Source organism: Sinohyriopsis cumingii, chromosome 7 (assembly GCF_028554795.1).
Source record: "Sinohyriopsis cumingii isolate HCF-2022 chromosome 7, ASM2855479v2, whole genome shotgun sequence".
NCBI lineage: Eukaryota > Metazoa > Mollusca > Bivalvia > Unionida > Unionidae > Sinohyriopsis > Sinohyriopsis cumingii.
The window spans coordinates 63786921-63800296 of record NC_142967.1 but is presented as its reverse complement, the minus strand read 5'-3'; the positions used below and the strand labels follow the sequence as shown (position 1 = coordinate 63800296).

The 13376-nt window shown below is 35.5% G+C and overlaps 2 protein-coding genes across 2 annotated transcripts; both read left to right on the top strand.

Annotated features, from left to right (window-relative positions):
• The first annotated feature begins 1068 nt into the window (after nt 1-1068).
• On the top strand, nt 1069-2314 carry LOC149795394 (cytochrome P450 1A3-like). Its single transcript, XM_089964087.1, has 2 exons — nt 1069-1220; nt 1809-2314. Exons 1-2 carry the CDS (start codon nt 1117-1119, stop codon nt 2047-2049), a joined length of 345 nt encoding a protein of 114 aa, XP_089820213.1. The 5' UTR covers nt 1069-1116; the 3' UTR covers nt 2050-2314.
• Nucleotides 2315-6340: 4026 nt separating this feature from the next.
• Nucleotides 6341-12032, top strand: LOC149795393 (cytochrome P450 1A2-like). Its single transcript, XM_089965179.1, has 3 exons — nt 6341-6395; nt 7454-7588; nt 11253-12032. Exons 1-3 carry the CDS (start codon nt 6356-6358, stop codon nt 11597-11599), a joined length of 522 nt encoding a protein of 173 aa, XP_089821305.1. The 5' UTR covers nt 6341-6355; the 3' UTR covers nt 11600-12032.
• Nucleotides 12033-13376: the final 1344 nt, after the last annotated feature.

The following is a 13376-nucleotide window of genomic DNA, read 5'->3' as shown; positions in this document are numbered from 1 at the left end:
TCAGCGTAATTACAAAACATGGAAAATAAGGAGGGGACAATCCTTATCCTTGACGAACGCCATTTAAACATACAAGTTCTTCAGACACCATATTATTAACTCTACTTTTGACATTTTCATGCATTGAATATATAATATTAAATAGTATACCTCTGATTCCTAATTTAGGTAATTTGTACCATAAGATAACCCTTATAACAGAATCAAACACTTTAGCAAAATAAACAAATGCAGAAAACATTTTATTTACCTGAGTTCATGTAGTGATTTATCAACCCATATAATATGAAAATGCTATCTATTGTGAACGTATTTTTCCTATAACCAGCCTCAGCTTCAACAAATACCTGGTGATTGTCCGCCTAATTAAAATTCTGTTATTTAACATCTTAGCAAACAAGTTACCCATGACGCTCAAAAGGGTGATACCGCTGTAATTTTCTACGTTATTTACAGAGACTTTCTCATAAATAGGTATACCTATACACTCAGACCAAATGTCTGGAAAACAACCATTCATGAAAATAATAATAAAATTATAAAGTAAATATGCTTGGAGAACATTTTTGCAGTACACCTAAAACTCATTAATTATATTATCTGGGTTACTGCTTTTACCGTTCCTTAGATCTTTAATTGCTGTCTGAAATTCACCTATAAAATTAGGAATATTTATTTCGTCAAACAAAATTTTAAAGTCTCCTTGTACATAATTGTTAATCAAATCAATTTCCTCGTTGTTTGCGATTAAAAGTGGATCACCTGGCATACAGACATGCTTGAAAAAGTGTCAGACTTATTTATTGATAAAGCTGGTATTTGTTTGCTAACACATGCAAACAAACGTTTCCACTGTTCTTAACATTTGCGCTTATTCGTTTGGCCATGTACAAATTTCCTCCGACATTTTTAATATGTGCTTTATAGGACGAATTGACCAAACACGTTCTATTTTCTTCGGACCAGTTCTTCATGTTAACCCGACGACATTTATGTGACGTCTGTATCATAGAATATAATCCACTAACGGTAAGGGAACCATACTACATATAGCTTTATTACAGGCGGTACGTGCAAGGCAAGGAATTTGAAAAAAGACTTCATACAGGCGTTCACATGGTAACTGAGCTCATCATAAAGGAGGTGGAGCCCTTCGATCCAAACTGGCATTTATCATCTATGCTTTTCAACATACCATGCGCAATGTGTTTTGGAACAAGGTACATACATACATATATACATACCAGACAGTCAGACAGACAGACAAACATACTATTACTAAAACACATTGATACACATGCCTACAATTTAACACAATTTTTAATACAATTTTAAAGCTGGATGATTACATTAGATTTAAATTAAAACCGTTGAATATATTTTAAGTTCTGGTCCTGCTTTGTATATATATATATATATATATATATATATGCGTGTATCGAACTTCTACGGTGATGCTGTTGGCTTTATCAGCGATATGACATTATTACACGGTGTAAATGATTATTACACGGTATAAATGAAATGCAGTGGTATGAATGCATTCAAATATTTTGTTCATATGTTTTCAGTGTGTTAAATGTCATTTACCGACGTCACACAGAGTAAAGCCATGACGAGATCTTACTTCCAAATATAATTAAATTTAAGTCATTAATTAGTTTTTGAAGAGTAATGGAACAAAATGGTATCACATTCAAAATGATATAGTGTGTGTGATCTTTTTGTGTAACATTGATGCAACTCGTTAATTAATTTCACTAAAATATTTTACATGTTTTGGTTACCCTGGCAGTTTTATGTTTCAGTTACGAGTTGGATGATCCTAAATTGCAGAAAGCTATGAAAGATTTGGATGATGCAGCCACCATGATTGAAAACCATTTCCTGATAGAGGAATTCATACCTCCATTCCGAAAATGTCCCATGGGAGCGTACAAGAAATTCTTGCAATTGGTGAATGAATTGATACATGACTTTGTAGGCAAGGAATTCTACAGGCATGTGGAAAGTTATGATCCAGGTATTGAAATAATACTAGTATACTAATATCAGAGTACCGGAAGTGATATGAATGATACAACCACCTGATATTTGAAGGGAATGCTTTGTGACTTCGGGCTTTGTATGCAGTGTTAAATTTTCATCTTATAAATAATTTGTACGAATTAATTAAATAACTCTTTGAAAAAAATTAATTATCTTATTCTCAGCTGTGCGATACAGATCAAACCTGCTCTGGTTTCTTGCAGCTGAGACTAAAAAGATAAATAGGAAACAAAAACAGCAACAAAGTTTAAATTAAACAAAATCGTCAAATAATGAGTATGACTAAGCATATTAAGACTAATCCTAATGACCGGCAAAATATTCTATCAACCAAAATAGTAAGGTTTCTTCATTAGGACACGTTACGAATTCACCTTGTTACTATATATAAAATGTATGTAATTTACCCACAGCCCACTGCGCCATTGCGTGCGCCACCATAATATATTCAGACAAACAGAAAGACACTGGAGTGTACACAATGCGACGCCTATGCTGAACCATTGCGTATACACTGTAGACTCTGTTGCTATGCTCATATTAGTGTATACAAATACACATAGGGATAAAATATAAACCAAACTATAGTCAGGCCTCTTAGTAATTTATCGGCTTGGAAGATAACTGTTTCATTGCTTGGTTTAATAAAATCATTAAATAAAACTCCATTCTAATGTGACCTCCGTTTATTTTCGTAATTTGCACCCTGTACCTCCCTTCCTGATGTCATTGAAATAAAAAATGTCAATTCATGAAATGGTATGGTCATTTATTATCTTCTTCTTCATTCTCATTCTTATATTTGACTGTATAAGGTGTACAATTTGAGAATAGTTGAGCATCGTTCCCATCTTCAGGTACATGAATGAACTAAACACATTTTTATCTTCACATTGTGACTACATCTTTTGATCGATAAGAAGCAATAATTTTTACAATTAATGAAATGCGTCACACCAGAATAAGATAAACGGTCAATATTATATATTTAAGTAAATAGTTTTAGAAGACAACTAATATATCAAGAAAAAAAAGAAAAACAAATTGTCATGTACTTGGAATTTCAAATTTTTTAGCCTCTTTATCTGTAGGGCAGTCCTAGTTTTTTATGTGATGCGCGAGATGCGGCAAAATAAGAGAGAGAGAGAGAGAGAGAGAGAGAGAGAGAGAGAGACCATGTAATATATAAGTGTATGTTCCTTTCTGAAGCAACTGTGTCGCATCTATCCCTTTAGACAACACAAAGGGTTGCAGATGGCAATTCTCGGGGATGGCAACTGGTTGAGAGATTTTGGGGTGATCAGACCAGTATTGCGCAGTCGAGACCAGGAGAATAACTGAACTACAGACAATTCAGATTAAATACGACATAACAGTAACTTTATGGGCTATTATTATATTAATTTTGTTAAATCGTCTATGATCTACAGCACAGCAATATGTTTGAAAGACCTCTTCATTTTACAATGTATGTATCTACGTACGTACATATGTATGCATGTATGTATGTATGTATGTATGTATGTATGTATGTATGTATGTATATGTATGTGTGTGTGTGTGCGTGCTTGCGCGTGCGTGCATGCATGCATGCATGCATGCATACATACATGCATACATACATATATATATATATATATATATATATATATATATATATATATATATATATATATATAGAGAGAGAGAGAGAGAGAGAGAGAGAGAGAGAGAGAGAGAAAGAGAGTCTAATATATTTTGTTACGCAACAACAGTCAAATATAGAGTTTATTTTCTAAGTTTTATTTATAACGGATTACGAAACATACGTGATATATTAAATGCATTGATGCAACGAATGCAAATTTGAATGTATTATTTAGCGGAAATCCTAAACTGCCGAAAGACCACAAACACATTATAGGTTTAGCAGTACAAAGCTTTTATTAAAACTACGAAACGGTTTGATCCCGACACTGCTTAAACATTTTTCTGTATCAGTGGCATAAGATCTGGATTTGTCTATTTTTTGCACATTTTTTTTTTTTTTTTATGCATACAGCACCTGATTTGCGTATCCCAGTCATCTTAAAGATTTTGTATTAGAAATTATTTTTTGTGCGGGAAAGGCGATAATAAGTTTTTAAAACGTTTTAGTGTATCGAATTGCATTGTTTGATATAAAAATATGTAACTTATGCTGAATAATGATGCATGTATAGATTTTATGTGTTTGTATTTTATTGCATAAAATTTATAGTAAAAATTGGCACCCGAAAGAAAAACGACGACATTGTTCCTATTTTGCTGCTCTTTAAGCATTATGCTTTATAAACACAGAAAACCTCCGAGATTTCACTGATCTCCTGATACAGGCCAGAAAATCTGCAGAAGAGTCTGTACTAGAATCCCTCACAGACGATCACCTGATTCAGTCGTTGAATGATATATTTCTCGGTAAGTTTTTGTGCTCTCTCATACTTAGTGGTGAGTTTGGGTTAGTTTGGTGCCTTTCATGATTGTAATACAAATAGGTAATTAAATGCCGAGGCAAATTCGAGTATGGTGCCTTGCCCAAGTACACACTACGGTATCCGATCCAGGACTGATCCGCTGGTAGGGCTTGAACTCTAATCGCCGAGTCACCGCTCCTGTAGCCATTAGTCGGTTCCTAAGACATGCGGATATTCACATATTATGCCGCTGGAGAGAGTATATAGCACTGATCCTGTCTGTCTGTGTGTACATTCGTATGTACAGAAGTACGTGTTTAAGCACGACCGTTCATTTTTACTTTACAATGGAAGTTTCTTGAGTGGAAACAAAGTCTGATATTGGACTCAGTACCAAGATCTAGGTCAAGGTAGATTTTACCTATACATGTATATGCCAAAATATGAAACCAAGTCAATTAGGGGATGGATCACGATTTTTATTTTGGTCGAAAAATACTAAAGTACTGCGCGGATTGAAAATTGGTCTGGTATCCATAGAATCTATGTCAAGTTCGATTTCATCTCCTGGTATTTTTGTGTGCCCAAGTTTGACTTGGAAATTAGCATTTGAACCCAGGCTTCTTCTAGCTTACCCACATTTGCTGGGTACCTGCATCCTTGGGACTCAGGTCTAGTAATTACCAACCACTCTTGCAGCTTTTCAATCGTTATAACCTTTGATAGAGTGGTTCAAACTCGTTTGTTTTGCTAATTTGAGATATCTAGTTCCGATACTTGCTAGGGTCCGTAGCCGGGCATTGTTGACTATACGCTACCTTTCTACTCTCTTGCTGTCTCCATCTTTAATGCACAAACACTTTAGTCTTGCAGAGCACGTGTGTGTGTGTGTGTGTGTGTGTGTGTGTGTGTTGATTTGGATTTTTAACGTCGCTTTAAAAAAGTTTTAGTCATATCGCTACCATGTCTGCAGTGTGACAATTTATGGTGACGTCTAGCACTGTCATCATGCCGCAAACATGTATCATCATGCCCCACCCAGTCACATTATCCTGACGCCAGGCCGACCAGTCCTAACACTAACCTCTTAGTGCTGAGCGCCAGCCAGGCAGCTGTTAATACCATTTTTGTAAGTCTTTGGTATCGAACCCACGACTTCCTGCATCCGAGGCGGACGCTCTAACCACTAGGCCACCGGATCGATCTTGCAGAGCACGTAATACCAGTATACATGACCACATGTTGTATGTCATTGCCTTCCTACTGGTAGGCAAAACTATTAACTTTACATTGGATGTTATTCATATTTGTGGCTGCAAATAGCATAGATCTACAAATGAGAAAGGTAAAATAGATACCATAAAACGTGATTCATGTCAAAATGTACATGGAAAAAATCTGATGGCATCAATAAGCAAGGTTACGTTTTGTTGACCTTTTGATAAACCAATCAAATTACGGTTTTCACATTTATGAAAGTGAAATCTTCATTCAGAACATATAACTACTAACGACAACTCTTCCGAACACGAAAAGCAACGCTTTGACAAGATAGGCTGCTAGAATAAATGGACATTGAATTCCACAAAGCATCAAGACAAGAACTTGTATGAGTGTCTCCATTTTGTGTGAGGTCTGTTTTAATCGGACTGGGCTGCTATTGTGATTTCATGTCATCTTTCGCTTTGAACAATTTATACTTAGGCTGACGATGATGATAAAATTAATAATTAAAATGTTTTATACTGTGTGCGTAGAAAGGTCGGTTATAAATACAAATCTTCGCACCACATTTAATTGTTGTTACAGCTGGCACCGGCACGGTAAGAGCAACACTTCGTTGGGTTCTTCTTTACCTAGCGGCCTATCCTGATATGCAAGAAAAGATACGCAAGGAAGTAGATGGAGCTGTTGGTATGTTTTTATGTTACCACGCATGCTGTTCAATGAAAAAATAAAAAGAGGCAGACCAACCAAGTAAACGTGCCAATCAAATCAAACATATTTAGAACTCACAATGAACTGTTGGTCATTTCTAAAACTAGCCATGTGTGATTCATTGCGTAATCTAACACAGTTGAGGTTTTTCTCGGACCTTATTCCAGACTGGAGGTTAGTCGTGTGCGTGTATGTCTTTATGGCCCTCTTATATGAATTCAAATTGCAAGAATGAATGAAATTTTAAAACAGTTACTTGAAAAAAATAAATGAACTTAAGACATATGTGCAACTGTATTACACGAGAGAGAGAGAGAGAGAGAGATGGGGGGGGGGAGCTACTCATTAAAATATAAGATCACCAAACGGTATATCTGATTATCAACCAGATCAAGGATAATAATACAAATTAAATCATTTAAACTAGTTCTTATCCGACAATTTGGTTTTAAAACAATTCATAATTATGTAATTATTCTATTTTTCTCATTCATATATATATAATACTATCATACAGGTTAGAGAATTATTAATTCGCATACTAATAACTCATCAAAATATGAAACAAAGATCGGTAAGATATCTCACGTAATATCACATAATACATTTGACCAAAGGTTCTCGTGCATTTCATTCTATCAAATTCTATTAATTATAATATAATTTGGAAGACGATTAACAGTTCCAAGGTTTTACTACTATTCTAAAAGGCTATGTACCAAAGGGACATAATAAACATCGTTTGGTAGGGTTATCATCCCTGATGGAATATCAAATAATTCGTATGTTTATTTTCTCCTTCTAATTTCCTAATATCAAGTCCTCTTCAGTGTTTCAGTAGGCTTTATCCCTCACTGACTGTTTCAAGGAGGTGATCCGTAGATCGTACATTCCTTTCTCCTTAGTATTGAATAAGAGACAACGCTAAGTAAGAATATAGGAGTTGATCTTCTTTTTCTTGATATAGGTAACAGAAAAACCCATCTAACTGTATGTATGTATGTATGTATGTATGTATGTATGTCTCTTTTCAGGATATAACCGTTTGCCAGGGCTGTGTGATCGACCCAAACTGCCATACACTGAAGCTTTTCTGTATGAGGTCATGAGGTTGTCTACAGTAGCACCGATAGGTGTCCCACATCAGGCCGCATGCGACACGAAATTAGGTGTGTTTGTGCGTGCGTGTGTGTGTGTGTGTGTGTGTGTGTGTGTGTGTGATTTGTGTTTTTAACGTAGCTTTAAAAACTTTCAGTCATATCTCTACGATGCCTGCAGAATGTCAGTTTATAGTGATGTCTAACACTGAGACAGCATGCCACAGACATGTGGCATGATGCCCCATCCAGTCACATTATCTGACACCAGTCCGACCAGTCCTGACACTAACCTCGTAATGCTGAGCGCCAAGCAAGGCAGCTGTTAGTACCATTTTTACAAGTCGTTGGTATGACTCGGTCGGGGTTCAAACACGCCAAGTCCCACATCCGAGGCAGACGCTCCAACTACTTGGGACACCGGAGCGGTCGAAAGAAAATAGGTAAATTCTGTCCAAAAAGACTTTGCTCATTTTTGGCTTTAACTTTTGTTTGTAATCTATTTGGGTGGACGAGTGCCAACTTCTCAAATAGGTCCCATCTTAAAAATTTTTAAAACTTACATCACTAATCAGGTGCGACTTTTGCATAATTCGACATTTTCTTTGAAACGGTTAGTTCGTAACCACAACCAATACATACGTAGATATGAACAAATTAACAAATATTATTCGAAAATCGCATTCACACTCGTTTGTATGGTTATTTTATTTACTTTTTCAGGGATCTATTCATTGATTTCATTATATCTGGCATAGTAACTCGTTGTAGTCTGCGACATAAGAGGAAATTCTTTCCATTATAGTAACTAAATACATAACGCATAATTCACAATCTACAAAATACTGTGATGAAAAGAAACGAAGTTTTTGCTTTGTGTATTTTCTCAAATGAAAGTTTATTTCTCAAGCATTCTCGTGCCCGACCCCCCCCCCCTTTTTTTTTTCTTTACTAATGTCACTAAACCACAACAGTTCTTGATATTCAGGAGGCAAAACCTCGTCACACGCCTTCTTCATTGTGATAATATTTTCACGAGTAATATAATTCAATACAAAAATGCAAATTAATTTTTTTATTTTATATATATATATATATATATATATATATATATATATATATATATATATATATATATATATATATATATATATATATGTTCCGCGTGGTTTAAAAACATTGCAAAAATGTCCAAATATTCTAAAGTGTTGTCGAACTAGCGCTGTAAGTTTACGTTATGTTAGGATATACCTCTCTGAGAAGTTGGTGTTAATCGTCGGAGACAAATGTTGTCCATGGTACTTTGCTATCAGATTGTAAATAACAAAAATGTCACCGGAAAGCGTGTAAAAACGTCTTGGGACAAACTTAAATACAGACGCATAATAAATCGTGCATGTGAGATACATCACTCTTTCACGTACCTTTCAAAGCAGTTATCCATCTACAGGCCATCTGGAAAAAAATGTGGCACGCGGATCATTCTTTCTTTGTGTGTGGCCCACGCTCATACATCCATGGACCACGAACTTCACATTTTTTATCCACGTGGCCCCGGCGTTGAAGACGATTAGCCACCCTGGGTTAAAATATTCAGTTTATGTGCCCTTTTCGTTTACTTTGTTTTAATATCAAACTTTGAAATGAACTGCTCATAAACTGTCTTACAGGGCGAGACCAGTCTAAAGGGAGCACGTGCCTGTTTAGTATCAGTGTGAATGAGCCCAGTCTAAAGGGATGCACGTGCCAGTTTAGCATCAGTGTGAATGAGCCCAGCTTAAAGGGAGCACGTGCCAGTTTAGGATCAGTGTGAATAGGGTTGTTCAGCAGTTGCCATCGTGTGAAGTCACAAATCACTACCTCATATCTATAAAAAAAAAAAGAATGTAGATCCAGTGTCGGACAAACCGATAATAATTTAGCGAGACGGTATCATTATTTAAATTCTAAAATACCGTACTTAGAGAAAATGAATAAAGCAAATTAACGTTTAATCAATAAAATAAATCAGTAACTAACCGGACTTATCGCTATGTAAATACTTTTCTTACTGCCTAACAATCTATAGCTATGGGTGTTCTTTTCTAATCGTACATCTCTAACACTATTAATACTTCTATTTTTCTGATTTAATGCACTTTAATATTTATTCACACAAAATGTTATCTTTTTTTAATACAAGATTCAACTAATGTTATCGGAAATGTTTACAGACGATATAGTAGTATGTGTAAAACTGATGTATACCAAACATGCTGGTAATATAATGACGTATTTATTACACCCCCCCCCCCCCATCCAACCACATTTCAGTCAACATATTATTGTTTCATCATTTTTTGAAAGTGCGTAGTAGGATATGTGAACTTCTAGTCTTTTTGATACCAGAACCTTGGGCCTTTGTATCCTTTCTGTAACAATTCCATGATCAAGTAGCTTGTGCTCTAACACAGAGAAAACATTTTTTACTGTCAGCTTTCCGATATATGTGAGGCGTTTACGACTGAATTTGAAAGGGTTAGTTTTGCTCTATTCAAAATGAACATAGCTAACAATTTTGGAAACGCACAAATATCTAATTAGAAAGACAACATCACCAGCAGCAGCCGCAATAATAATAATAATGATAATAATAGCTCTTCTTGTTATTATTATTAGTATCATTTATTATGATTATTATTATTATTATTATTATTATTATTATTATTATTATTATTTTCAAATATCTTTACAGGAGTAAATACTCCATAGAGGCATGAACAGTCAGTCCAGCTTCCATGACAATATTTTTTGAAAGTTCCTCTTGGACAACACACGAAAGTTATTACTTATACAAAGGTGAAAACAACAATAAGGTTTCACTGAAGGCCGTATCATGTTTGTCCGAAAACAATATGGCCGAAGGCGCAATACCTCGTGGATAAATGACAGCATACAGTATTTATAGCTCGCTAAACAACCCCATTTAGCTGCAATTATGGGGATCTCATTAGCTCAGTCGCGTAGATATCCACCTCGCGCAGTAATTGACAGGTGAAGCTTGACACCAGATTGATGAATAATGAATGTTAATTTGTTGGGGTGGGTGGGGAATAATAAGCCTAAGACGCCATGCACCGTGAGATCAGGAAACAGAGGCTAAGGTCTCACGCTTCGATCGATAAAGGCATATAACAATCTGTCAGTTTAATTAACCACAAACATAAGGTATTGTACACTCCATATCTAGCCCCGCCGAATAAATGTAAAACTCTGTTTTATAGATTAGAGGGAAAAAATGGGAATTAATGCTAATATGCTATGTATTTTATTGCTTAAAACGTCACTGATATAGTTACATAATCTAAATATAAAGTACAGATTAAATTGCTATTATAATATAATTCTTCACGTTGGTCCTTAATCGTTAAAATTCTAAAGATGGCCGTTCTAATAACTGGTGGATAAACTGCATCTTGGTTTAGCTACATACAAAAAAAATGTTCTTTTCAGTTACAAATTCTTATAATTTTGGGACAGTATCTGAAAAAATTGATGCACTCAAATTCTTTACTAAAATGGATACCGTAAATTTAAACCTGTACACTGGATACATAAGTGGTCAAAACAAGAAATATTTTAAGCCATTTTGTTGGATCTTGAGTTCAGAAGTCAGTTAGACCGGATAGTGGTGTCCTTAACTTTGTGGGGTCCTTAACTTTGTTTCTAATTTTACTTGCATAACGTTAATTTTCAGGAGAATACGACGTACCTAAAGGTACTAAAGTCATGATAAATTATTGGGCACTGCATCACGATCCGAAAATCTGGGAAGATGTAGACAAATTCAAGCCAGATAGATTCTTGACGAACGATGGAGGACTGGGACCAAAGCCGGACAATTGGCTTCCATTTTCTGCCGGACCCCGAGCATGTCTAGGGGAGTTCGTCGCTAAACCGGAAATGCAGCTTATTCTCGCCTCCCTCGTGCAAAGATTTATCGTGAAGCTTCCAGAGGGCGCTCAAGCAGATTTTGTGCCACTGAATGGAGCAAACGTTTCTTATCCAAAAGATCAAACGCTTGTGATAAAACCAAGAAACTAGGATATAATGTTGCAATATAACCGTATTTTGTATACTACAAATATTACATCACATTGTAAAGTTGTTCACACTAATTTCATTATTGAAAACTAAGAGTGTTTGTTGAATACTAATGGAAATCGGACATTTGAGGTAGAATCATTCACCTCTTTTATGTATGATCTCTGCAAGTGTATTTGTTAGCATGTATGTAGAACAGGACATATTAATGGTAGTTTAGGTTTAATACCGTATGTACTCGCTTATAAGTGTGGCCCTGCTGCAAACATCATGGACTACGATCTGCCGTCACATACATTGTGATGCTTGATCAAATCATATCTTTCTTATTCTACTGATTCCTCCAAACAACATGAATGGAACCAGATCTACGGTAGCATTATGAGATGGTAGATCTTGGTCTCAGCAATTAGCAACCAACTTATAAGCGAGCATTGACATTAAATATGTAGGTAAGCAAGCAGGTGTACATTTTTGTACGGTCTAATAGACATATTTGAATAAAAATGAATTGTTCGTTTACTCTCATAGTTCGCCTTTGATTTATATCGTAAATCCAATTTTTTCAGCAAGCATACACCTTGGTGGATTTTATTGACAGAACATATTTGGGGAATGGAAATCACCTTCAAATTATGCCATGAATGATCACACTGAATATGCTGTACATGTCTAAGGAATACCCCGGCTGGAAAATTCCAGAAGTTGTAGCTTACAACAGGAGTTAGATAAAGGCAACATGGTGTTACAGTGAGCGAACGGGCTTGCTAATGTCGTTGTAAACAAACACTGTAGTTCATGTTTTCTCTATAATTTTATTTGAACAACCTCGTCGTTGGCAGATATATATTTATTCTTGCCGTTTGATAATTCCTTGCATTTAAAAAAACCAGAGTTCATTTCGCCTTCGTTCACTTAACGTAAAATTTTGTTTCAATAGCCTGCAACTGTCACTATACAATTTTACCCAATCCTAATTCCTTACACTTTGAACGTCGCCAATATTCCAAAGATGAAAGATTCGCTCAGATTTAGTGGTGCTAAAATATTGTGATTTTCGGAAACGTGTCACAGTTTCTATGCTATATTCTCTTAGTGATACATAAAGTTATGCGTACCTGTATCTGTAAATATCAAAATACATTCAGTAATATATGTTCATTAAAAAATAACCAGTAATATAACAGTTTTGTACAACTTTCCTTTGATTTAATATTGTATCATCCCGAAAATCTCTTAAAAAGACATCAGCCACTGATCCAATAAGAAATCAATTTGTATTGGATACGTTTTATTTTTATGTCATTCTTGATAATAATATCGTGAATTGGGGTCAATGTGTTTTGAAGCCGCACCATTCTTTATCAGCCTCGACTAAAACGCGGAAGAGAGAGAGAGAGAGAGAGGCTCCGAACAATTTCCCATTTTTGCAGATTGTTACATTTGTGTATTTATATCTACTTACACTAGCGTAAGTACATTAATGGTTGGAGTCTAATGGTACAAACTGTTTTGGAAACTTTGCATAAATTTCTGTCGTGGTCAGCGTGACAAGTAAGATTAAGATTGATGTACGGACTAGGCTCGTCACAAATTTGTAACTTGCAATGGTTAACTTCTTCCTTTGGAGGCTGGAGTGGATTTTAGTTAGGACCTGTTAGGATAATGGACCGATAGATATGTCAATGTAATGATTAAGTGGAAGAAACGACGAAGCTAGCACAAGCAAGAGAAACAATTTGGGAGATCTTGCGCCATTTGAAAGATATTTCATAAA

Excerpts from the sequence above, each read along its gene's own strand:
- LOC149795394 (XM_089964087.1), top strand. The coding sequence starts at position 1,117 with ATGGTAACTGAGCTCATCATAAAGGAGGTGGAGCCCTTCGATCCAAAC. Across the intron at positions 1,221-1,808 it reads GCAATGTGTTTTGGAACAAG|TTACGAGTTGGATGATCCTA; the intron begins GTACATACATAC and ends TTTATGTTTCAG.
- LOC149795393 (XM_089965179.1), top strand. The coding sequence starts at position 6,356 with ATGCAAGAAAAGATACGCAAGGAAGTAGATGGAGCTGTTG. Across the intron at positions 6,396-7,453 it reads GGAAGTAGATGGAGCTGTTG|GATATAACCGTTTGCCAGGG; the intron begins GTATGTTTTTAT and ends GTCTCTTTTCAG. Across the intron at positions 7,589-11,252 it reads CGCATGCGACACGAAATTAG|GAGAATACGACGTACCTAAA; the intron begins GTGTGTTTGTGC and ends GTTAATTTTCAG.